The sequence below is a fragment of the Protopterus annectens genome, chromosome 5.part1 (assembly GCF_019279795.1).
Source record: "Protopterus annectens isolate FY-2018-M chromosome 5.part1, PAN1.0, whole genome shotgun sequence".
Taxonomy (NCBI): Eukaryota; Metazoa; Chordata; order Ceratodontiformes; family Protopteridae; genus Protopterus; species Protopterus annectens.
In genome coordinates, this window is record NC_056736.1 from 571493356 (window position 1) to 571519090 (window position 25735).

General features: G+C 36.9%; 1 protein-coding gene across 1 annotated transcript in view; it reads left to right on the forward strand.

Moving 5' to 3' along the window:
• The window catches only part of CRYL1 (crystallin lambda 1), a 1333661-nt gene that overhangs the window by 943566 nt on the left and 364360 nt on the right, over positions 1 to 25735 (forward strand). Inside the window, exon 5 of the mRNA XM_044073192.1 lies at positions 12528 to 12722. Within this exon, the coding sequence (XP_043929127.1) occupies positions 12528 to 12722 (195 nt within the window). The remainder of the gene's footprint in view (positions 1 to 12527; positions 12723 to 25735) is intronic.

Sequence of the window (25735 nt, forward strand, 5' to 3'; positions counted from 1 at the left end):
CAATTCCTAATCACTGAAAGAGAGTTCACAAAAGCCTATCTTCCTAAATTTGCAAGCAAATAAAGAGGAATAAATTTGTTCTAGTAGGAAAATGTTATTTGTACTGCGGTGGTGGTGCTGTGGTAGCGTTGTCGCCTCACAGTTAGACGTTGTCCATTCGATCCTCAGTTAGAGCGTCTTCTGTGTGGCGACATCCGTGAATGGGCGTCCCTTCGTGGAAGGTTGTGCGTTAGGCCCAGCAAGCCAGCACGTAAAACTCTACTGCCAATCATTAGCGGACTGGAGTTCCACTGTGGCGACCCCTAACCGGGAAAAGCTGAAAGACAAGAAGAAGAAGGAAAATGTTATTTGTTATAGGGGGAAGCCAGGCTGCCACCCTTATAGTCTTCTGTTGATATTGCACAAACTCAAGAAAGAACAACTTAGTTTTGCTTGAAACCCAAATTCTTCCTTACCCCTGAGTTTGTGTGACTTCAGCGTTTTATAGGTTTATAGATTAGTACTAGGCTAACTGACCTTGCGAGCCATTTTAAGCCTAGCCAATTATCCCTTGTAAAACTCAAACCCTACACCTTGTGTTTATAAGGCCAACACCTTAACCATTAGGCCATTTTAAATATTTAAATAATGTGAGTAGGGAGTACCCCAGGGGCTTGTCTCCACACATCTCAGCTGTCCCTGATTTTCAAGGGCATCCCTGATTTTGACTCAAAATTTTAGCTCTGTCCCTCCTAATCTCTACTAAAACTGGTGACTTTTAGAGAAAATGTTGGAAATTAAACTTAATAAACAAGGACAATAATTAGATTTATATATTTCTTTTATTTCAGAAATTGTATATTAATTCACATTCTGTTATTCTGTCAATGTCTCAAGTTAAGGGTACTAATATTTTAAGTGTCCCTGATTGCCCTTGATTATTTCTGGATTTGTCCCTGCTTCTGTTGAGATTTGTCTCCGATTCATTGAGAGTTATGCTTGTCTCTGCCCCTGCAGAAGCAGATACATTAGATTACATTAGATTTTCACTGAAAAATGTGTAGTATAAAGTAACAATTGCAGCTTGTTGTGGCAGTTTTGTTTGATTTCTGATTTTGACTATATGGACTGGCTGTAGATGAATTGACCAAAACTTTAAAGGATATGTTTAGTGGTTGCCTCAGGTTAAGTGTCTTTGGGGGGAGTATGATTCGATATGTATCACCAAGGCAGCCAGTGTTACACAGTGATGCTTTCGGAGCACCTATGTTGCATTGCATCGCACAGACTGCACTGAGTAATGCATCATTCCCGAATCCTAACCATGGACTGCAGAGTTAATTAACATGTTAAGCAATGAAACAGCAGAGCAGAGCATCCTTACAAATTTCTCCAAGCTATCAAGGAAGTAGCACTTCAACCATTGTTTTCTAGCATGTGTGAAACATTCATCTCTCTCTACATAAATGTGTTAATCAGACCACTAAAAGAGAACACACTAAAATGTGGTTAAACATCATCAGAAGTAAATGGGAACAGTCAAAGGCTTTGTAGATAAAATGGAAATTGGATTGTGTTGGTAGTGATGACTCAGTGTTTGTGTCATTCTGTGCTTGCAGTATCCCAGCAAAGCATGAGTTACATGACTGCTGAAGACACAGAGCTGGGCGGTGCCGTGTTTTGAAATGTGCAAGTAATAATGAATTGTTAACAGGAAATGAGTAAGGTCGTTATGAAACAAAAAGTAACCCCCCCCCCCCCATTTGTACTATGCAGTAAAACCAAGGTGCTAAAAAGTGCTTCTTGAAGAGAAGATAAAGTTGCACAATGTATGAAAAGTTTTAGAACACTAGTTGTGGTGTATCGATTTTCCAGAAATGCACTAAAATCTTTTAATAATGAAGTACACATATGCCTTCTGCCTGGGTTCATGTGGTAAAAGTTTTATATAGTACCCTTGATAAGAAGCACTTAAAATGCAATTTGAATTTAGGAACCCTATTAGTAAACTTACTATTTGAAGGCATGAGGATTCATTTTACAGAATAAAGTAGAAGTAGTGTATAAAGTACTGCTGTTGTGTTCAACAAAGAAGACAAAAACTTGATATGCATTTTCGTGGAACATAAACGTGGTATTACATACTTGTCCACAAAGCACATAAATCCATTGATGTGGTGATACAGACAATTAGGAGTGAAAATCTTTGCTGTAAAATGTCGAGGCTGTTGCCAGAAATGTTGGATTTGTGCACCAGTCTGATGTGCTGCCCCCCCCCCCCAAGAATAATTAATGCTTATGGTATGACGTATGCCATAAGCAGATAATTAAAGATGCAGAGCATAAACTCTCATCCTTTAACCATTTCATTGGGCTGATAGTAATATAACATGGATGCAAGTACTTTGGATGCATTTACCATTTGTACAAGTTAAATTTCCTCCATTTTTATTTAATTTGACTTGGCCTTTTGTGCCTTTAAGGTGTCCAAAATACTGTCAGCTTTAACATAATTTGTACATGTTGGCTCACAAATTTTGGTTTATTTCTTACTCCACCTTTGGGCATCATTTACAGCAAATGAAACGTGAACTATGAAAAGTGTTAGGCCTGGATACATTATATCACACCACTGAGATTGCCTAATTTCAAAAGCAGGTTTTTGCCATGAAGAACTGAGGTGAATAGGATGATTTTAGCTGGTTCTGCCTCTGCTGACCAAGAATCTCTTGACTCAAGTCACAGGTAAGAATATGTGTCATAAGCAGTGTCCTTCTGAAAGATTTTCATCAGCAGTGGCTGCCTGAGGTAAAACTTGTTCTGTCCTTTATTTAGAGAAATTTGTAGTCCCAGGCACTGTGTGTTGTTCTGTCTCCATGAATTGCATGCTATACATCTTTGATAGGATCACTGGTTGATTTTTGCTAGGGATAAAAACTTAATTAATGTTCCCAGTTTACTTTTCCTGTCTCCCTCATGTTTTTTCCCCCTGAAACTTCTTATAAATATGTTTGTGAAAAGGAGATAAGTGCTAAATGCTCTATGTGATACTCATACCAGCAGTTTGGGCATTACCCATGCTGCACGGGAGTATGCTTTTACAACTGATTCATTAGGGTTACCTTACACAAATTCAGATGAAACAGAAATAATGTGGAATATTGCAAAAAAAAAAAAATCTTAGACTCAGTTTTTCATTTTCCCATTTTTTTGGTAATGCAAGTTATTAAAGAAGGAAGTATCACATCTCACAAGAGATGTATTTTAGCACAAGAAGACCCTCTTCACTAGCTTCCACTTTGCTTAGCTTGTATTACTACAGTGGCAAAAAACATTTTTAAGATCAGAAAGAATGTGCAGATCAGCAGACTGTTGCCTGTTTTCCATATCTGTCTTGAAAGACGACCCTCTGTAGACCCCTGGTAGTGAGCTTCATGTGCACAATCTGAAAGAGCACCTCCCTGGAGATGTCCGGGAATGAGCTTCATGTGCAAGAGGGATGCCTAAGCACAGTAGCCAAAGATCACTTGCTCTGTAGCTGATCAGCATGTGGAGATGTGAACCAGCTTGGGCTTGATGTAATAGACATTGCGCTGTAACTGATGCTTAACATACAAAGAGTTATAGACCTAGTGCCTAAGAAAAAAATCTCAGTGGTAACCAAGGATACACAGCATCAAGTCTACCTCGATTTAACCACCTAATCCATAGAAAGTGAGGACTCTGCTTCCAGGTCCTCCCCTCCACGGTGCAAACCATATTAGTGGGCCAAAGGAAGAGTGGGTCATGGGACATAACTAATGGTTTGAATGCTTCTTGCACCTGCTACAGAAAGGTGGGCGAAATGGGGAAGAAAATCCCAGTGCTCTGAAAAAGTAATTTTGGATGTTTGCTGTGTAGAAAAAAATGTCCTCATATAAGGACATCTTTCTGTAGGACAAGTGGAATAATGTTTGTGGAAGAAGACAGAATTCTGGTATGAATGCTGGTAAAGAAGAGAAGAACTAGACAAACAAAAAGAAATAATGTGTAAAAACAGCAGCAATTTATAGATGGATTGTTTGTAGAACTGAGGTGTTAGGTATAAGTGTGATTGTACATAGCTTCTTCTGAATTGGAAATAACATATTTGAGAAAGTGTCTTAACATATGTTCATACTAACCTACCTCTTTCTGTTCTGTAGCAGTCAAACTTGATTTCTACTTTTAAAATATAATGAAATGTATCATTTATCTATTGTATTTGTGTATGCCTTTGTTGACCAAGATAGTCCCACCAGGTCTATGACTTCTTTTCAGAGGAGACCCGAGTATGTATTCCTACTTAGTAGTGGAAATTTGGCCAGACATCAGGGAAACTCCCCTGCCTTTTTTAGTAAGTTCCATGGGATCTTTTTAAATTACCCAGAGCTACCACCAACTCAAGCAGACGAGTCCTCAGTTTAATGTCTCCTTTGAAGGTGGTACACTCAGGAATGCTTCAAACATTTTTAAGATGAAAAGACACTTTCAGTTGTCAAGCAAAGTGCCTACTGATTATCATTGGTTAACATTTCAGTTTAGCAGCAGTTGTTTGCACAAACGTAGGAATCAGGCATACCTAGTTTTTGCATTTCTGAAAACAACTAAGAAAGCAATAAGGTTCATAGGTACTTACTAGGGTATTGATCTGTGAGGATCTTAAGATGCCTAGCCTTCCATTTCCAAAGTGATGATTAGTCTTCATATTTTGCAGTATGAATCTCCAAAGGTAGGCCACACAAGTATGTTTTGGTTACATGTTTTCCCGTCCATGATAATCATCCTCCCAGGTTTGTATATCACAAAGTGTTAAATAGCGTTTAGTCATAATACCAGCCCACTGCACACCAATACTCCTCCTACAAGTGGAAAAAGAAACACTTTTGCCAAAAATGCCTATTAATGTAATCCACAGGAGATGAAACATTTACCATCAAAAATGTAATTCTCTGCTTTGCAGTACACTTTTTGCTTCATCTTCTATAGTTACTATCAAGCTGTGTCCATTATCATTTTGGAGTATGAAAATTTAAGGCACAGCACACATGCAGCGGCAGGTTTTTCAGGTATGATGTCTACCCACTCATCTTTCCCATAAGTGTGCCATCCAAGTCTCATTCATCATGCTAATGGTCTGTCAGTGAAGACTCTCCAAGAGCCTCTGTATAGTACATAAACATACCCAGAGGTAAGCCCACCTGTGTTCACTCACAGCTATGGGCTATTTACAACACGGATTAAAAAAAATGTTTTATATATATATATATATATATATATATATATATATATGTTTCTTTGTATAGAGTGTAAAAGGACTAAAACTGTGAAATGCACATTTATTGTTTTAGCTGTTCTAGGAATATGGCATTGCACTCTGAAAACATAAGACTACTTAGTTATCCAAGATGCATTTTCTCCAACTAATGACACATATAACTAAATATTTTAACTATATTCAAACTTATTAAAATATTTATCTGTGTGCACTATCCAATGACTGCAGTCTAGCTTTTTAAAGACTGCATCTATCTCCAAAAAAAAAAAATCTTAAGTTTTTTTTTTCAGTAATGGTGTAATGTGAAAATGACAGATAATATCTTAAAATATCCATAACATTTTCCAAACAAGAGGTACTTATCAGACTCTGTTTCTAATTGCTACTGCCATAATTTAATGGAAATAAAGTACCATATTTTACATTGTCTGATACATATGAAGGGATGGAGTATTACTGAAACTGAAACAACCTCATAACTTCTAGTCTTAATGTCACAGTTACTCAGTTTACATAAGATAAGAGTGGACTTGAACTGCTGATGCCTTTTTAAGTAAATATAATTAATTTTTATTCTGTAAGACTCATTTTATAATATGCACTCATTCCTCCTCTTTAGTTAACTTTAAATAATATATATTTTCAGAAAAAGAGCCGATAATTAAAGCATTTAAACTTTCTTAACTGATCAGAGGGCCTTAAAATTGGAGCCACTCTAAATATTACTCTTAATTTCAAGTAAGTGTCCCTGTTTAGCTAACTCTGAATAGCATAATTTTCAGGTATTAAATACTTCAAACAAGTCATGCTAAGCATCTTATAGTCACTAAACAAATTTAACACTAATCTAGGTGTCTAGACCTAAAGAAAGGAATGACCGTGCTAATACAAAACATTGTGTGTCCTGCAAAACATTGTATAGCCGTATAGGCGAAGTTAGCACTAAGGGAGGAAGGTGAACATGAAATGACACAACAGCAGTTATGCAGAGCACTTTAACAGCTTTCTAGGCAAACCTAACAGAGCTTTTAATTTCATCACTATTTTGTGGCATAGTCCTGTGCCAAGAATTCTTAATTGTTGTATTTCAAGGAACTAATAACAATGTCTAGCCCAAACTCCAATGTGCATCACACTGTAAATATACAGTCACTTCATTAATGCTTTTCACTGGTAAAAAAAGTAGCTAAACCCCACCTAACATATCTGTTACAAACACTTTTGGTGGTCTACAGGCCTAACCTGGTAATTATGATAATTACAATATTACTTATTCCCATGTTTAATTTACCTTGAATTCTAATTTATAATTGTTTGATACTCACATAAGAAGGTCTGTCTTTTAAGCATGCGTAAGATAGCTTGATTTTGGACTGCATGAAATAAACAGAAGGCTGAAATACTCTCCATATACAATATCGCCTTCTATATGTAGTTTTTATGGACCACTGCTTGTGATTTATCAGTAAGAATAGTCATAACATGGTCTTATTTAAGAACCCTTGCACGCTTATCTTAATAAGTATGGTTAAAATAATTAACCATTAACAACATTTGCATACAGACCCCTGCTGTGGGATTTAAAGTCATGTAAAAGAGAATTAAGGCCCCGCTTCTATTTATATATACTTTACTTTCAGTGTATACTCACCTATAGCCAAACATCTAAGTCTTTACATTCAAGAAGACAAATACATCCTCAGAGGTCATTGTCCACCAGCCAAAGAACATGTGAGCATCCTTTTCATCCCATTCAGTTTAATCTGCTCCTTCATTTTCAACTACTACTGAGTTTGAAGAATTCACGTTAAACAGGAGTGATATAAATTCTTGATAGAGAGGCAGTTTTTTAAACTGTTCTGTTTTACCTGTGCCTGATGCCTTTCTTCCATCTTCTGCCTCAACAAACAGACCATCCAAGAGTGTGTGCGCCCCTTTAGCCTTCTAACTCCCAAAAAAACAAAGTATCTTGAGTTGATGAAAGAATTCCAAGAAGAAGCTTCAATGTTTTTTTTTTTTTCTCTTAGGACTAGATCCCAGCCAACAGACTCAGATTTAAATAGGATTTTTTTTGCATTCCTTCTAGGTGTGGCCACTCACTCATATCGGTGGGGACCTTCTTCTGAGTTTGAAAGACCAGTGATGATAGTTTCTTAAAAAGCCAGCCATTCTTTCCACTTTCAGTTGTGAGGATAACATCCAGTAGGGACCTTTCACCTGTCTCTGTTCATCCAGTCTAGCGGTGATCAACAGATGTTAGGCCCATTTTTTTTTTATACTGTTGCTGTTTGTCTCTCCAGTTCAAGTTCACCTCCCTAACAGAATGACGTTATTTACTGGGAAGTCCAATGCAGTCAGCCAGTAATTGACTGAAGAATTGCCACATTAATAATATACCCCAGAGAGCTGACCCAGCTGTTTGGGATTTGGAAACTTATGTTCCAAATGTGTCCACTGTTGTAAGACAGCCCTTCTATATTCTGCAGCTTATAAACAAAGGGATTGCAAGTAAATCTAAAGATGTCATTGTCTGCCTTTACTCAGCTCTCACTAGACCAATAATTGAATGTAATGCCCTCTTTGACATGCATCTGTTTAGACACATGCAACAAGTGGAGTGCCCATAGAGATACCGTAATAACGGAATACAAGGCCTAAACAATATATCCTAGATGGATTGCCTGAAAGCCTTCTCACTATTCTTAGTATCCTACAGACCGCTAAGAGCTGACCTGTGTCTGGCATACAAGACATCCTCTGACCCAATGTTGATGGACCTTCTGCAACTCAAGTCAGATAGCATCATAAGTACTCAATCATGTGATCTAAACCTCTTCTGCAATATCAACAGAATGGTTTGGAGGGACATGTATATCTCAAAGACTCCCCATCCACATAAAACAAAGCTCATTCCTGTCAATATTCAAGTACACCTTGGATGTGTGGATGGGTATTAGAGCATTTACCCCAGAACTGAGCCTGTACTGTTTGGGCATAGAAGCAGCTTCTAAATGCTTTTTCTCATGCTTGTGTCCATTCAAATGATTTATGATGTGGTCCCAGTTATTCTCATTAGGGGTAATATATAATTATCAGCCATGGGATGGGTAAGGCCAATCTAACAGCACACTGGAGAGGTTAATTCAAGCACCAAAAGGGAAAATGCCTAAGCTTAAATGGCCTACAAAGGCAGCTATTCTAGTACTTACCAGTAAACCTAAGATGATGTGTGTGCAGAAAGGGTTGTATGCCACACCTACATGTATATACTCAATGTTGGTTTTCATGTAATATTGCATTTATTGTATTTCTATTATATGTGGAGCTTTTTTCCATGGGCCTCCGCTGAAAAGGGGTTACTAAGCCCAGTTGGACCACCACAGTAAAAAATGTCAAATAAATAAATATTTAAATCTGTCCCTATATGAGGACCTGGAATACTTACCTGCTGGAGTCATCATCATCATCATCATCATCCTTAAAGCTATTGTTATTCACTAAACACACTTACAAAAGATGGCATCACAAATGCTATGTATCATTTGTTCTGGATGGACACCATACCTCTCAACCTCTTAGAGCAAGAAATCCGGACAAAACCACAAGTAAAAGTGGGACAAAGGCCCAAAAATAGGGGCAGTTTTTAAATATTGCTCTTACAGACTTAGAAAGTTGATAGAATAACAGGTTTTACCGAAGTCTGAAACTTAAATGTCTGTCATTATTTTCTAACTTCAGTCTTTAATGATTTGCCACTAATTTGCCAGAAAAAACACAATTCTTTGAAAAATGGACCAAAAATATGAGGCAAAAATCTTGACATTCTGCAAAAATATGTACAGTTGAGAGTTGTGATAGACACCATTTTAGTGTTTAGCTTATCCCTTGTAATTAGAGTGATGACCAAAGTGCTAGTAATGACAATGGAGGCCTTGCAGGAGAAGGATCTCTCTGTTCCTTTATCTAGGTGAGAGGCTATTGGCATCCCTGTTGAGAAACTCCCTCATACTATCCTTGGCTTGGGTGCTCCAGTGGTTGCAGAAAGTGGGAGATGGCCTTTCTGATCCCCTCTCTAAGGATTGCCTTTATTAAGACAGATCTGGGTAATCTTCAGTATCAACCATTCCTGCTGCAGAGTGCCCATCAAGTAATGTCTGCAGCATCCTAAGTGAGGGTGTAATGAAGAGGTTAGGCTTGGACCCCCACTATCTCCTGTATTTGTCAGGAGCCAAAGCATTTCCAGCATCATTCACACACCTGAGAATGTTTGTGTTGCTATAGAAAGTACAGTATCAGTAGTTACTGAGTCATCATTCACTCACTCGCTCACATATCGCCTGTGGTGTCTTATCCTTATTGTTGGGCTCTATCCTTATTGATCTCTTTATAGATCATCACTCCCTGCAGCAGACCCTGCTGCAAGTCCTGACAAGTGATGCTTTGCTAGCAAGTTGGGGAGATCAAATCAGCTTCTTAGTTGCTTTGGAGAAGTGGAGCAGAACTGGTTTTCTTATATCAGACTGAGCTTCACACAGAGTTTCTTTCTTTGTTTATAATTTTACTTTTTGATTGAGTAGATGAGATGGTTCTAGGACCCTTTTCAGCCACAACTCATGTGCAGAAGCAAAACAAATTATGAAGTTAATATGATATGCAAAACAAAGTATAATATTTATATATGCAGTTACAGTTTTCAACATTACAGATGATAACATTCAGCATCACACTACTACAGGTTACTTAATGTCAGGTTATTTATGTTGATAAAGAATGCTTGGCTTGCAGAGGTAGTGCTTTGGGTTACATGGCAGAATAACACTGTTTTAGATAAAGAAAACATAACAGGGAAAAGGACGTAGGTTGGGTGTCATTTGTATCGAGTAAGTAGGAAGAGAAGGAGAAGAAGTGAGTGGAGGAATAGAAAAGAAGGAACAGAAAAACTTAGTGCAGGGGTTTTATATGTAGAAATTGAAGTACTTTGATTCCTGTGTTAGGCTTCATGCCTATTAGACAAGTTGCTTGTTGGAGTTTTGTGGTAGAGGGAAGATGTACAACTGGGCTGATTGTAATCACCTTCTAATTAACCACATAAAGCTAACCTTATGCTACTTGAACATCTCAAAAATGCTGTCATCTACCTCTTATTAACAGGGGTTTTATATGTAGAAATTGAAGTAGTTTAATTCCTGTGTTAGGCTTCATGCCTATTAGACAAGTTGCTTGTTGGAGTTTTGTGGTAGAGGGAAGATGTACAACTGGGCTGATTGTAATCACCTTCTAATTAACCACATAAAGCTAACCTTATGCTACTTGAACATCTCAAAAATGCTGTCATCTACCTCTTATTAACATTGCTGATAAGCACAACATAATTCCTCTTGTTTCTGAATACAAATATCTTGGACTTAACTTCAATCCTTCTTTAAATTATTCACACCATTCAGACAAAATAACTAACACAGTTCTATCTCAGCTTAAAGTTTGCTAAAGCATCTCTCACTTAATCTGTCATTCAGCTTGCTTTCCCCTAACCAAAAATGTTCTTCTCCCTAAATCGGAATACAGCATTCCTCTGATTACCTTTTACTCTGCATAAAATTCTCAAAAGACTTCAGATCACACAAAATAAAATTATCAGATTTGCCCTCTTTTGCCGACAACAGATCTCACCAATGTAACATCCTACAACGTCTAAAAATGGATTCCAGTCATTAAGAGGTCAACTTATTTCCTATGTAGTCTTATTTACAGAATAGTCAACAGTGGCTAACTCTTAACTTTCATATGGATACTATCCATCCAAGACCAGGTTTCCTCCGTAAGAAGTACCCAGGATAAAGCTGTCACATGAAGCAGACCACCATATAAATCAGCTACTGGAGAATGTGCATTTTCCTAACTAGGCCTGGCATTATGGAACAGGCTCCTACCTGAGTTAGAAGGCCTGGAATGTCTCACTGAGTTTCAAAAGGCCTTCTCTAAACACTTGCACAAGGAAACTGGGTATAGATACTTTAGGGACAGCTGTTAACCTCAGCATTTGCTGTCAAACTGCATACTACCTCCAACAAGACAGCCACTGTGAAATGTTCAGTTGTAACAGAATGCTAGAGATGGATGGCTCAGGAGTTTACATAAAATCAAGGCACACACCGTAAATACCTTGTGGAGTTTTAAAATTAAACTAAAACTGAAAAACTTTTTTATTTGTGCAAGTCCATTGGAATTTTGCTTACTCAAATCTTAGTCTTGTATATTCATAGTACATATTTAGAAAGGGAGAAGTATTTTTAAGCTCTGCAATGTGTTAAGCATTGTTGAAAATGTTGAACGTTATATCTGCTTATAGACCTCTGTACTTCCATCACAGGAACTCTCTATGGTAATACATGCTTTAGTCTTCTCTTGGATTGATTAGTTGTAATTACTGCCCTCTAACTCTGAAGCAGACGGTCCATCTGCAGCTCATGCAGAATTCTGTGGCCCAGCTACTAGCTGTACTTCTTATTAATAACATACTGCACTATTCTGTGAAGTCTGCAGTAGCTTCAAGTTCAGTCATGGATGATCTGTAAAGTTCTAGTGTTCGTGTACTTAACTCTGCACAGTCTGGGTCCCTCTTAACTTTAAGAACTTCTGGTTCCATACAGAGCAATTAATACATTGACATCTGCTGCTCTAAGGCTACTTGGGATTTATAGGATGCACCTAGGTTCTTATAGGACCATCATGCTTTCTGTTTCCAGGTGTCACACCTGCCCTCATTCAGTGATTATGGGAGGCTTTTACACTGGTTGTGTTTAAGAGACCTTTTAAAATCCATCCTTTTATCTTACTTATAATTTGTTGTTCTCTGCTTTGTATGCTTGTTTTGCTAATGCAGAGTTTTCTTTGTATATTTGCATGCATTATTAATGTGTTCTTTAAATCATTTTAAGGAATAGTAATAATTACAAATTTGAACAACTGAATTTAAATGACAGCCTGCACTGAGTAATGACTGGTGCATTAAGGATAACTCTACAACTTTAATCTTCGTGTTTTCCATTTAATTTAAATGACTTTATTAGCTTATTATAATTGAAATAGTTTGATAATATTTTCCTCAACTTTTTTAGTTTGTGGAATAAATATTACGTGTTTTGTAAAAAAAATTTAATTTGGATAAATAATTTGACAATTTAGACAATTAGACCATTTAGTTTCTCTTTTGAAACAAACATTATAAATACCCGTTTGTCTGTTTTCACAGGTAAATCCACCTTATTTTGTGCCACTGGTTGAACTGGTTCCTCATGAAGAAACTGACCCTTCCACTGTGGACATAACATATACGTTAATGAAGGAGATTGGACAGACTCCAGTCAAACTGAACAAAGAAATTGATGGCTTTGTTTTAAATCGGATCCAGTATGCAATCATTTGTGAGGCCTGGAGACTTGTTGCTGTAAGTAATGAATATTAATTAGTAAATTATGATTCAGCAGCAGCAGCATTAAAATAACCGGTTCCCTGGTGTCAATCAGCAATGAGTTTTATTTGAATTTTGGAAGGCTAACCGTGGTGCAAGCATTTTTTTTGGTACTGCTGTACAAGCTGTTGGTTCTTTGGTTTAGTTCTCATTTGGAATGCGTTTTGTGTAGTACTTCTCGAGTTTTCTCCCACACCTCAAAGACATTACAGGACTGCCTTATGACTGTATATGATTGCCTTTAGCACGATATATATATATATATGTATATATATATATATATATATATATATATATATATATATATATATATATATATATGGGTCTACTTCATATGACCTAAATTTCATTTGACTGAAATTCATTTGACTGATACCAAAACACTGAAAGTTCAAAAGACTGAAAACTCATTTCACTGAAACTCATAACACTGACACATTAAATTAAAAGGTATATGCCCTTTTCCCCACTGTAGTGCAAACCTGGAGTTAGTATATATAGTTGGGGGGGTGTGGGGGGCTTTGCCCCCCACATAGTTTAGGTAAATATTATTTTCTGCAAAGAGTTAGTCATTGCAGTTATAAATATCCATGTGTATGGTTTAAAATGTATAAAGTATGTGGGGGGCTTCACCCCCCCCCCAACTATATATACTAACTCCAGGATCGCACTACAGTGGGGAAAAAGGGCATGTACCTTTTACTTTAATGTGTCAGTGTTATGAGTTTCAGTCAAATGAGTTTTCAGTCTTTTGAACTTTCAGTGTTTTGGTTTCAGTTAAATGAATTTCAGTCAAATGAAATTTAGGTCATATGAAGAAGACCTATATATATATATATATATATATATTTATATATATATATATATATATATATATATATATATATATATATATATACATATATATAAAATAAAGGCAGCAGTATATTTTGGGTGTCAGTTTGTCACATATCTTGCGGTCATTGAAGTCCATTACATGCTGGCACACTTTGGTGACTAGTAGTCACCTATGAATCTATTTGTGCTGACCAAGTATACCTGTTCAGTTACACTGTGAGTATAAGTGTGGATGCTTTCAGGTAGGTGAATTCTGTCCTACAGAGAAACTGTTTCAGTTTGTTTGAAGGAGTTGGACTGGCTGAGAGTGTGTGTATGTATGTGTGTGTGTGTGTGTGTGTGTGTGTGTGTGTGTGTGTGTGTGTGTGTGTGTGTATGTGTGTGTGTGCACGTGTGTGTGTGTGTGTGTGTGTGTGTGTGTGTGTGTGTGTGTGTGTGTGTGTGTCTGTGGTGCAGGCTTGAGAGATGGCGTGCATGCATTAGAGGGTTTTTTGTCTGATTGAAAGGGTGCTGTGAGTGTGCTTGTGTATAGTGTTGCGTGACTGAGTGAGTGAGTTTGTTTCTTTCGGCTTTTCCCGGTTAGGGGTCGCCACAGCGGAACTCCGATCCACTAATGATTGGCAGTAGATTTTTACGTGCTGGCTTGCCGGGCCTAACACACAACCTTCAACAAAGGAACACCCATTTACAAGTTGTGTGTGTGTATGTGTATGTGTGTGTGTGATGTGGATATGGAATGGTGTTTGATTTATATGTATCTGTGTGCGTGTGCTTGCTTGCACGCATGCATATGCACTTGTGCACACGTGCATATGTTTTTGATGTTGTAGGTGCACGTGTGCATGCGTGCATGTGTGTGTGTGTGTGTGTGTGTGTGTGTGTGTGTGTGTGTGTGTGTGTGTGTGTGTGTGTATATGTGTGTTACAATGAGTAGACTAGTCAGTGTATGTATTTTGTTGATGTGTTTGTTCCCTTAATGAAGTAGCCATTGTGTACAGGGTTCATCCATATTACGTTTTACAAAAAATGCCTAGTTTTAAATTAACTTAGTTTTTAATAAGGTAATTCTTTGCTTTATTAACAGGTACAGATAGTGCCAGTTCCATGCTAAATAAAGCAAACCTCTTATTATACATCCATGAAACCTGATCTTGAAGTCTTTGGAGTATGTCTGCAGAATATTTTCAGCCCAAATATTTCAGTTTTGACATTATCCCTACCCCTTTCCCATGTTTTTCCTTTTTTAATCATTCTTATTTTTTGTTTTGTGGGGATTAATTATATTCCCAATAATAAACTGGAATTTATTTCCTAGCCAAAAATAAATAAATAAATAAACAAATAAAAAATAAAACAACATTAGTGTAGCCTGTATATTAGACAGAGTTAATGTTATAATAATAATCAAGTTTATTTTTTATGATCCTGAATGACAATGAGAACTGGATTCAATTCTAAAAGAATGTTGGCTTAAAAACAGCTTCATCTAACTCCATTGATTTACCAGTCTGGAGGGGAGCAGCAGCCATTTATTGTAAGGTAGTACCGAGTGGAGCAAAATGACAGGAATCGTAAGTAATAGAGGCATTATTATGAAGCTTTAATGTAAAGTCACCCTATTTTGTTGAATGGCTAATGTGCTTCCACTGACCCAAACAAGGTTATATCTGAGTTTACATTTAAGTCTATTATTTTGAACACATGACAAAATAGCATGTCAAATGTGCTTAGTTATTGTTTCTACCTGGTAAAAACAGAATCTGAGTGGGGATGTATAAACCTTGGCAATTGTGGAAGTATGTAATTATTAACATATTTAGCACAGATTTTATGTTCTGAATTCTGTAAAGATACAAGACAACAGTTTTCCTTTTGACTAGATTTTTGTCTGGCTTTGGTATTAATACTATTTTAGCTACAGAAATAAATGTAGTCCTCCAATCTTCAGTGGATAGAGACATTAAATCAACTTCAGCAGAAGTGGGGCAAATATAGAGGAGAGCAAGATTCATTTGGAACTAAGTGTAACCCAGGGATCTTATTTAAAGGGAAAAAACATGTGTAATGATTCCACCTTCTCTAATTTTAAATGAAAAAGTGAAACTTCATTAAGTTGTGTTCTATCAAACTTTAGGAAAGTCATTACCCCTTTTATTTTCTTTTGTTTTATTCTGAAATATCTCCTTAAATATTCTAAAATATATTTGTTATATTTTGTTAATGTGGAATTCACACTTCTTCATGAAAAATGTAAAGCTTATTGTCTACCATATTGGCAAAAATCTGTTTTTCTCTGCATTTAAATATAAAATTCTAGCAAGGAAGAAGTGTTGTGCATTTCGCAATGTTCTTATTCTTTTTATTCTTTTTCATTGTTGTGTACATATATCAGTGCTTAAACCCACCAGTTTTTCTGTAATATGGAATGGAGTTAGTCATTTATTTTATTTCAACTTTCAGTTTTTGTTGTACTGGATAGTAAATTATATAAATTTTAAATGTCCATTATTTTTGTATCTGAGGCTTCCAGGCTTTTATATTTCCTGAATTACTTGTTGCTATTTAAAAAATTGCACTATTTATTCTAATACATGATTTTTCCCCTCAGGAATGTATATATATATATATATATATATATATATATATATATATATATATATATAAATATAAATCAGAGCTTGATCAGAAGACACCTAAGATAAATTGTATTATACCCACATTTCTCAACAAAGAATACAACTCTAAAAAGACAGTTTAATCTGATGTGCTGTTATATTTAAGATGTAAATGTATGTATCCCATCTTTACTAGATATTTATAGTGCTGCAAATTCAGCTCATAAGCCTTGGCCATTCCTGTCTCCTTTATCTAACCTGTTATAAACTGTGCCTAATACATCATTAAAGTTTCCTGCAATAGTTATATTACCTAGAGATAATTTCTGAATACCTTGATGTAACTTCATCAAATAAACTGCATATCCAGAAAATATGGACTAGACTGACTCTATTGTGAAAGAATACCCTTACGCAGTATTTTAGTAAAATTCTACCCTTCTTTTCCCATAGTTAGTCAGTTATACTAATCCTAGCATTATACAAAAATATAACTGCCACATTTGATTTGTTTGTATTAGTTAACAAAAAACATGCTTAAATTCACAACACCCAGTCAATTTAAAATGCATTTTTATGGACAGATGAATCTCTTCTAGACGCATTATTGCTGCAGTGGTGAAAGACAGATATTTCAGCAGATTCCTTGTTTTAATAATATGATTTAAACTGTTAATATATATTTTTTTATATTTAAAACACTTTTATTGAATTGTCACTTGTGACACAGGCAAACTTACGTTTATATAAATGTAATCAAACCATATTAACAAGTTTACATTTACAAACATTGTACATCACAAATATTGTTTCCATTTTTTCTATGTAATTTACTTTTACCCTTTTCTAAATATCTCACCTCCTGTTATTCTATCTCCGTTACTATACTCACTACTTCAAGTATAGTTGGTTTAGAGTTTGATTTCCATTTTCTAGTAATTGTTTTTTTGGCAGCCACCAGAATTAAACTTAATGAGTTTATGTTTAGGTAATTCAGATCCAGTATCCCAGCTAAAAAAAAATAATTTCCGTGGTTACACTCATCTGCTCAACCAGTATTCCTAACACAGTACTCTGTAGGGAATTTTTAAAGTCTGCCAACTCATTATACTCCCAAAACATATGTTCCCAATTACCTCTTTCATTCTCAATCACACCTCCCAACATTTGCCATCTACCTGAGGAAAAATTCTTTGGTGTGTGCTTGGGGTGTAAAAGTATCTATGCAAACTCTTCCAGGCAAAAGTCTTAAATCCTGTAGACTTTGTTGCATACATATGTCCTCTCATTGTTTCTTTGTGAATTGCATATCTAACCTCTTCCCAATCTTTTCTGATCTCTTCTGATTGATTCCTGTAGTTATTTTGCAACATGTTATATGCCCTGCTAATTAACCCTCTTTTAATAGCAGCTTCTGTTTTAGATTCAATTAAAACTCAACCAGTACAGGTCATTCATTTAGGTTTCCCCTATCCCTTTCTCTACACTCTGATATCAATCCCTGATATGGAAGCAATCACTAGCCTGCAGTCCATATGTCTTTTTTGCCTCTTTACATTCTATTACCTTTCCCTCTGTATTTTTTTTTTGTTCTCGATACCATGGTTCTTTTGCCCACTTCCTCCAGTAAATTCCAGCCCCCTCTTGTCTATTCTCTGTACCCTTAATTGCAGTCATCCCTATCCACAGAATTTCCTTTCTCCATTCCCGTACTGGCTTAGTTCTTAGTATACTTTCTGCTACTTTATGAATATAATATTCTTTATTACTGCGGTGGTGGTGCTGCGGTAGCGTTGTCGCCTCACCTTAAGACGTTGTGCCGTTCGATTCTCAGCGAAAGTGTCTTCTGTGTGGGGACATGCGTGAATGGGCGTACCTTCGTTGAAGGTTGTGCGTCAGAGCTGGCAACTCGGTACGTAAAAATCTACTGCCAATCATTAGCGGACCGGAGTTCCGCTGTGGAGACCCTTAACCGGGAAAAGCAGAAAGACACAACAACAACAACAACTGTTATTATGTACTTACTGACATTTCATTACTGGGAAAGTCCAACTGGGTAGGAGCCCATTTTCAGCAGAGGCCTGGAGAGAAAAGCTCCAAAGTTTTACAAAACATTTTAAGAACAATAATTTTGTAAACTTTAAAAATAGTACAAAAAACAACTAGAGTTTAAATAATTATACCAAATTAAACATAAAATGAAAACTTTGGTTAAGAATAGATACAAGTTATATGACAATGATTTTAATATTTTGAGGCATTTAACCAGTTTATAGCGAAACTAACAGGAAGTTACTATGATACAAACAGGAATGGCAATATGAAGTGAGAGAAAAACAGGTTTATGGTATGTTTAGAGAGAAAGCCAGGGGAGAGAAATTGATAGAAGTCAAGAAGTGAATGAAGAAGGAAGAGTAAGGATTTTTGATATGAATAGGTATTTGTTCACATTTAGGGATATAATGTATCCTAGTGTTGTTATTCTCCTTAAAGATCTGCGTCCAAAATCCCATTCTTTCATTATTTCTTAAATTACCTTCCTGCTTTGTTACCTCTTTCTGTTTATGTATAAAAGCCTTAACTGTGTAGCTCTAAAATACCCCTTCAAATCAGATAGTCCTAAACCTCCTTGTTCTTTTGACAGGATCAGCTTATCCGACTTGATTCTTGCCCTCTTCCCCTCCCAAATAAAATCCTTCAACACTTTACTAATTACTGTCCACAACTTCTTCTCTGTTTGATAAAAATATACCTGACCTGTGTATAAAACTAAAGGGACTAAACATATTTTTACTGCTTTATCTTGCCATTCATATCCAAAGGCAAGAACTTGCAGTTTATTAGTTTTTGTATTACTTTTGTTTAGTCTCTTTCCACTTATCCTTAGCTTGCCATAACAGAATCCTTTTTAATTCATACTCCTAAATACTTCATTTTATCATGTCCCCATAAATATGGGTATTGCTGGGCTAGTTTATGTGTGGGTACATAGTTTATAGCCAAAGCCTTTATTTTATCTTCATTAAATGTATATCCCCAAAAAACCTGGAACTGTCTCAGAATATTACACAACACTATGATATTTCTCTTATGTGTTAAAACAATAAACCTGTTTTGAAAAAAGAATATTACACAACACTGAGATGTCCTTTTCTGCTTCCATCTGGTACAAAATAATATTATCTGCAAATAAAGCCAACTTTTCTCGAACCCCATACCAATTATTTTCTTGAATTTCTGAGTCCCTTATTTTCTTTGCCAGTAGCTTTAAATGTAATGCAAATAACAAAGGGAAAGAGGACACTCTGGCTTGGTTCCTGACTTCCAAGTTGGCTGCACATTGAGTAACAGCTTAATTTCAGCTCCCCCGGTGTGAAAACTGAAACTCTGAAGAGAGAACCAGTAAATATGTATTTTGGGGTAAATTTCAGTAACTGGCCAGTAAGTGCACTGCCTGGATGCCAGCAAAAAAAAAAAAGTTCAGAGAACCTGAAAGAAAATCAATCACAAAAGGTGAGGAAAAAATACTGACTGGGAAGAATTCTGCAGCCATTCAGGAGTTGATTCTGACAAAGCTGTGGCAGAAGAGCAAAGTACTAAAACTGGGAGACAGTAGAATGTTTGTGAAAAATGATTACTGACTGTACACCAGTCAGAAGAGAAGTAAATTTATTCCACTAATCGGGAATGTCGAGAAGCAGGTGTGTGATTCAAGTTGCTGTACCCAGCTGTTTTACAGAGTATTCTTTCGTGGAGGGACAAATATTTTTTTAATGCCGAGCATACTAAGGAGGAAATACAAAAGTTTGTCTAACAAAATGTGAGTTATGAAACAGAAGGAGATTCTGCTTTTTGTTCATCTGGTAATAAAGATCACAGAGAAACTTGTCCAATGTTTCAATGGAAAATGCTTGAGCAACAGAAAAAAATGCAAGAGTTGACTAGAAGTACCAGGAGTATGTTGGAAATGAAGCAGAGACTGAATTTGAGAGGTGGACATCAACAGGAATAAAAACTAGCAATTCAGAAAGTGACAAATAAATATGTAGGTGGCTTGGGAGATTGGCATAATGGTTAAGGTGTTACAGACACAAGTTGCAGGGTTTGAGTCTCACATGGGGTAATTGGCTAGGCTTAAAATGACCTACAAGGGCAGCTAGCCTAGTACTAATCTATGAACATATGTATATTAATGTCCAACAATAGTGGAACTTCCAGCATAAACAGTAATGCATTTGTGTGTGCTTAGGCTGACTAATATTTCTCTGCCCTGACTTTTAATAATGGCACCAGGGATATGTAGTCGTTAATTCGAGGGAAATGGGTTGCATCTAGTTTAATTTGCCAACTCAGCTCTTTTAATTCCAACTTGTCTTTCCACCCACCTCCTCTAGCATCAACAGGAAAACTTTCCAATGTAGTGAACAAAAATTGCTTAAAGCTACTACAACAGGCAGAATGTCTATACAAAGCATTGTTATGATTTTTATTAGATATGTCATATTGGTGTTCATATGTCCCAATGATGTACAGGAGGTCTTTGATTTGGAAGACCCTTTAGAGTTCCTGCCCCCCGGAAGTCCGAAAGAATTGCCAAAAGGACCCAATCCCTGCCAGAGAGATCCTTCAGTGTAGGTGGGCCCCCTCGGGGGGGATGGGGAGGCATGTACAGAAGCAGCAGAATTCTTCCTACAAGCAAGGGAGGGGGGCTACAAAGGGTGGTGGAGGAAGAATTGAACCCCCATTTATGGTAGCCACCATCCCAGTAGTATCCCTATGGTTCTTAAAAAAGTAAATTTGCTATTTGTAATTACACTAAGTACATCACTGATTAGAACTTTTCTATTTTTGAGAAAGGATTTACCTTTATTCCTACTTTTTGTACAAAATTTGGTAGACACTATGATGGAATTTAAATTATTCATTAGAAAAATTAATTTTGCTACCCAGTACAAGGACAAGGAAGTGGAAAGGGTAGAACAGGATAGATATTCTAATTATTTAACTTTAAAGAAAAAGAGTACAGCAATGCCCGTTCCCCATCCCACAGCTGAGGCAGTTTCCAAAATATGTGAGCATAATATTTATCAGTTTTATATTTCAGAGAAAAAGGACTATAGTCCCTTTAACCCTAACAAAGAAGAACTTGATGCTTTAGAAAACTTGAAGATGAATCCCTATCTTAGAATAATGAAACCTGACAAGGGAGGGGATAGTCATTTTCAGAAGTGAAGAATACTCTGAAGAAATGTTAAAGATTCTGGAAAATAGTGATTCTTACACCAGAGCTTCTATGAATGAAGTGCATGTTTCCTACCAGTAAATATAGATCTATTTTTGGAGGATGAATTGCTGTTGCTGCAGGGTGGGATGGATCTCAAGATTTACAAGTTTTTGTGGAACAATAACCCCAGAATTCTATCCTTCTTTGTAATCCCTAAGATTCAGAAGGACCTGCTGCACCCTCCTTTTAGACCCATTGTCTCTGCAGCAGGGGCTAAAACACATCGCCTTGCTCTTTATGTGGATAGGCTGTTGAAACCTTTTCAAAAAATGGGGAACCACATCGTCAGGGACTCTTAGGATTTTTTGGATAGGATTCCCAATGAAACAAGGATGTCATCTTTATAACGATAGATGTGAAAGATGTTTTCTCTAGTATCCCCCAGAGAGATGGATTGGAACTTTTTAGTGAAGCAGTCCTGACATCTGATTTAGTTAATGGGGAACAGCTCCGACTTATTATGGAATGTATGGAGATTGTGCTCAACAACATATATATTTGATTTGTGGGTAACATCTTCAAACAAACCAAGGGACTTGCGATGGGGGCTGCTTGTGCCCCTGTTTATGCCAACTTGGTGACGCTTAGTTGGGAGAGAATCTTCATTTTTGTTTCCCCTTTTGAGGAGAAGTTTTCATTATATCTCAGATATTTGGATGACATCTTTGCCCTCTGGGTGGGGGACATAGAGGAAATTCCTGGGTTCATAGAGTATTTGAATACTACTACCCCTTTCTTAAAATTCACTTACCAAATGGACAAAAAAAGCATCAATTATCTGGACATCACCAGAGAGAAGAAAATGGATTTTCCTCTGTTTATCAAAAACCCACTTTCTCGAACAGTTATCTAGGTTGTAGAAGTAGTATGCATCCTTTGTCCCAGGAAAAAAGTCTTGTTAAGGGACAGTTTATTAGATTGGTTCATAGGTTCATAGGTAGGTACTAGGCTATTGGCCCAAGGGCCTTTGTAAGCCTAGCCAGCAAGATTCCCTGGCTTACACCACCCAAGAAAGTTATTTTCCTGTGCCACTGTCAAGCAGAGACACAGAAGTGATCCCCAGGGTGTATTTCCTATTACCCATCCACTCATTAAGATTTTTCTTCAAGAGTGCTAATGAAGAACTTTGCTTGACATAGATGGGTAGCCTGTTCCAGAGTATGGGAAGTCTCTGGGACAGGACTCTATCCCTCCAGCATGTCCTGTTTATTGCAGTGACAAGGTTTAGGCCCCTAGAGCATGTAGCTCGGAGGGATTGGGATTTCTTTAGGTGTAGCATGTCCAACAGCTCTGAGTTTGACATAGCTTTATATGTTAGGCAGAGATCACCTCGGAGTAGGCGGTATGCTATGGAGTAAAGCTGGAGTTTTTGAGGCGGTCAGTGTAGGGCATTTGTTTGAGTCCAGTAATCCTCTTTGTGAGGTACTTCTGTGGCCTTTCCAGCTGAGGCAGATGTCTTGTGAGGTATGTTCCAAAAGGGGCGTTGTACTCTATAATGGGTCTAATGAGTGTCAAGTAGAGGGGAACAATGACCTCTTTTTTCCTGGATGAGAACCCTTTTATGATGAGGTGTGCCACTTGGAAGGACTTCCTGACTACTGTGGCGATGTGACTATCAAAAGAGAATCTACTGTCCACCTGGGTCCCAAGGTCTCTTATCACACATTCGGTGTTAAGTAGATTATTGCCTATGTGGTAGTTTATGGGTACAGAGTTTTTACCAAAGGGGATGACACTGCACTTTTTGGCATTGAGCTTGAGGCCATGGCTCTGACACCAGGCATCTGTGTCAACAAGGCCCTTCTGTAGGATGTCCACATCATTTGGGGACTTGACTATGGCTCCTAGTTTGCAGTCATCTTCGAACTTCGTTAGCCAGAGGTCTTCTGTGTTAGCCCGTACTTCAGAGAAGTAGATACAAAAACAGGAGAGGTCCCAGGACGGAACCCTGTGGTACTCCACTTGTCGCTGCTTTGAGGTCAGATTTGGAGTCTGCAACTTTTACAGTGTGGGTTCCGTCAGTGAGCCAGTTGGGAGTTTATGAGTAGGCAACGGATGCATTTGCATTCCCTGATAAAATTGTAAGGTTGATTAGGAAGATATATGAGGTATCAGGGGTGAAAATTAAAGTTGGGGGGGGTCCTCTGATAAGTTCTGTTTGAACTGAAAACCAGGCAAGGTTATCCTCTTTCCCCTTTTTATTTGCATTATATTTAGTATCATTGGCAAAGAAAATAAGAGACTCAGAAATTCAAGGGTATAATTGGTATGGTAATCAAGAAAAGTTGGCTTTATTTGAAGATGATATTATTTTATACCTGATAAAACCAGAAAAAGACATTTCTGTGTTCTTGAACAATCTGAGACTATTTCAAGTCTTTTCAGGATACAAAATTAATGAAGATTAAACAAAGGCAATAATTGTAAACTATGTACCCACAAGCAAAGTGGTTCAACAAGACCCGTATTTATGGATGCATGACAACATGAAGCAGTAGGAATATAGATTAAAAAGGATTCTCTAATGGCAGCTAAGAATATGTGGGAAGAGACTAAATAAATTGTTGTCAGGATGGGCGAGTAGTCTAAGGTACTGCATGAAGGTTGCAGTCGGTCCTTAGAGGCATGGGTTCAAACCTGACACCTCTAATAAGTGAGTTTTGAATCTCTTCCCTGTATGTAGATTCCTTTCTATACTTTAGGGGTTGGCATAATGGTTAAAGTGTTTACCTCCAGGACCCAAGGTACAAGGCTTGATTCTTACCGTTGGTCACTGTCTTGTTATTAGTGAGGGGTGTAATTGTCAGCTGTCTGATTACCTAGTATTAACCTGTGAACCTGCGAATGCAAAGAAAGAGAAATTGGAAGCTCTGTTTTATGAATATGGATAGCAAGATACAAGCAGTGAAAATGTTTTTAGTCCCTTTAGTTTTATACACAGGTTAGGCATATACCAGAGGAGAAGTTGTGGATAGCAGTTAATAAAAAGTTGAAAGATTTTTATCTGGGAGGGTAAGAGGGCCAGAGTCAAATGGGATAAGTTGAGCCTTCCAAAAGAATAAGGTGGTTTGGGATTACCTGATTTGAAGCTGTATTTCAGAACTACATAGTTAAAACTCCTATATATAGCACAGGAAGAAAGCTATGATTTGAAGTAGAAAGGGATGAAGCTGTAACAGGGGGGAAGCTCAAGAAACAAGGAGAGACTGGGATTTTGGATGTAGATCCTTAAAGAGAATAACAGTAACCATACAGAATGTCATATTCATAAAGTAGCAGAAAGTATTCTAAGATCTAACAGAACCACAAAAAACAGTAGCAAGCAACATGACAAACTGATAAACAAAGCAAACACTTGATGCACAGAACACAGTGATACCAGTCGACATGATCTTTTATTAATCAACAGTTGAGTGCTTTCATTCCACAATTCGGGAACTTCATCAGAACCAAGAATTATTAAAACAGCACACTTAAAAATACTAAAAAAAAAAAAAAAAAAAAAACACATGATTAAATTACCCAGTCATAAAATCTGATTGATTAACTAACTGCAATATGTAATTTTTTTATTTTAAGACAGAGTTAGTAGAACATGCATCACTGTGCCCAGGGAAGCTAGTAGCCTGCATTCTAAGTTGCCTTTTTAATTCACAGTTACTTAAATGCTCTTCCACTACTACACCCTGCAAATCTTTTTGAATGTGTTCAATGACTAAAATACAAATCTTTGTATATTTTCTTTATCTATGTGTTTATATAAGGCATTTGTTACCTTACGCTTACAAATGTCCACCATATGCTCATAAGTTGGTTCTTTCAATTTTGTTGATGTCATTCCCATATAAAATGCTGGACTATCTTTGCACTGTGCCAAGTAAATTACATTCTTTTTGTCACACGAGTATTTCCATGTTAGATTATATGTCACATTTCTAATTTGAAAACAATCCTTTACCAAAATATATGCACACAGTGAGCAGCACCCACATTTGAACATACCTCTACTTCTCCCTGTATTGACCCTGCTCCTCAAAGATTTATTATTTTTTAAATAATTTTAAGCGACTTTGTTCTCCTATAAACAATGCATGTTTTCTCACCCCTTTTTTTATTCAAATCTCTATTGTTAGAGAATTTTGCCCAGTTCTTATATAATAAACTCATAATGTCATGACTATCCAATGAAAAAATAGTTACAAAATATCTGTTATTTCTACTAAGATATATGTCTTCCTTAGAATTGACATGTT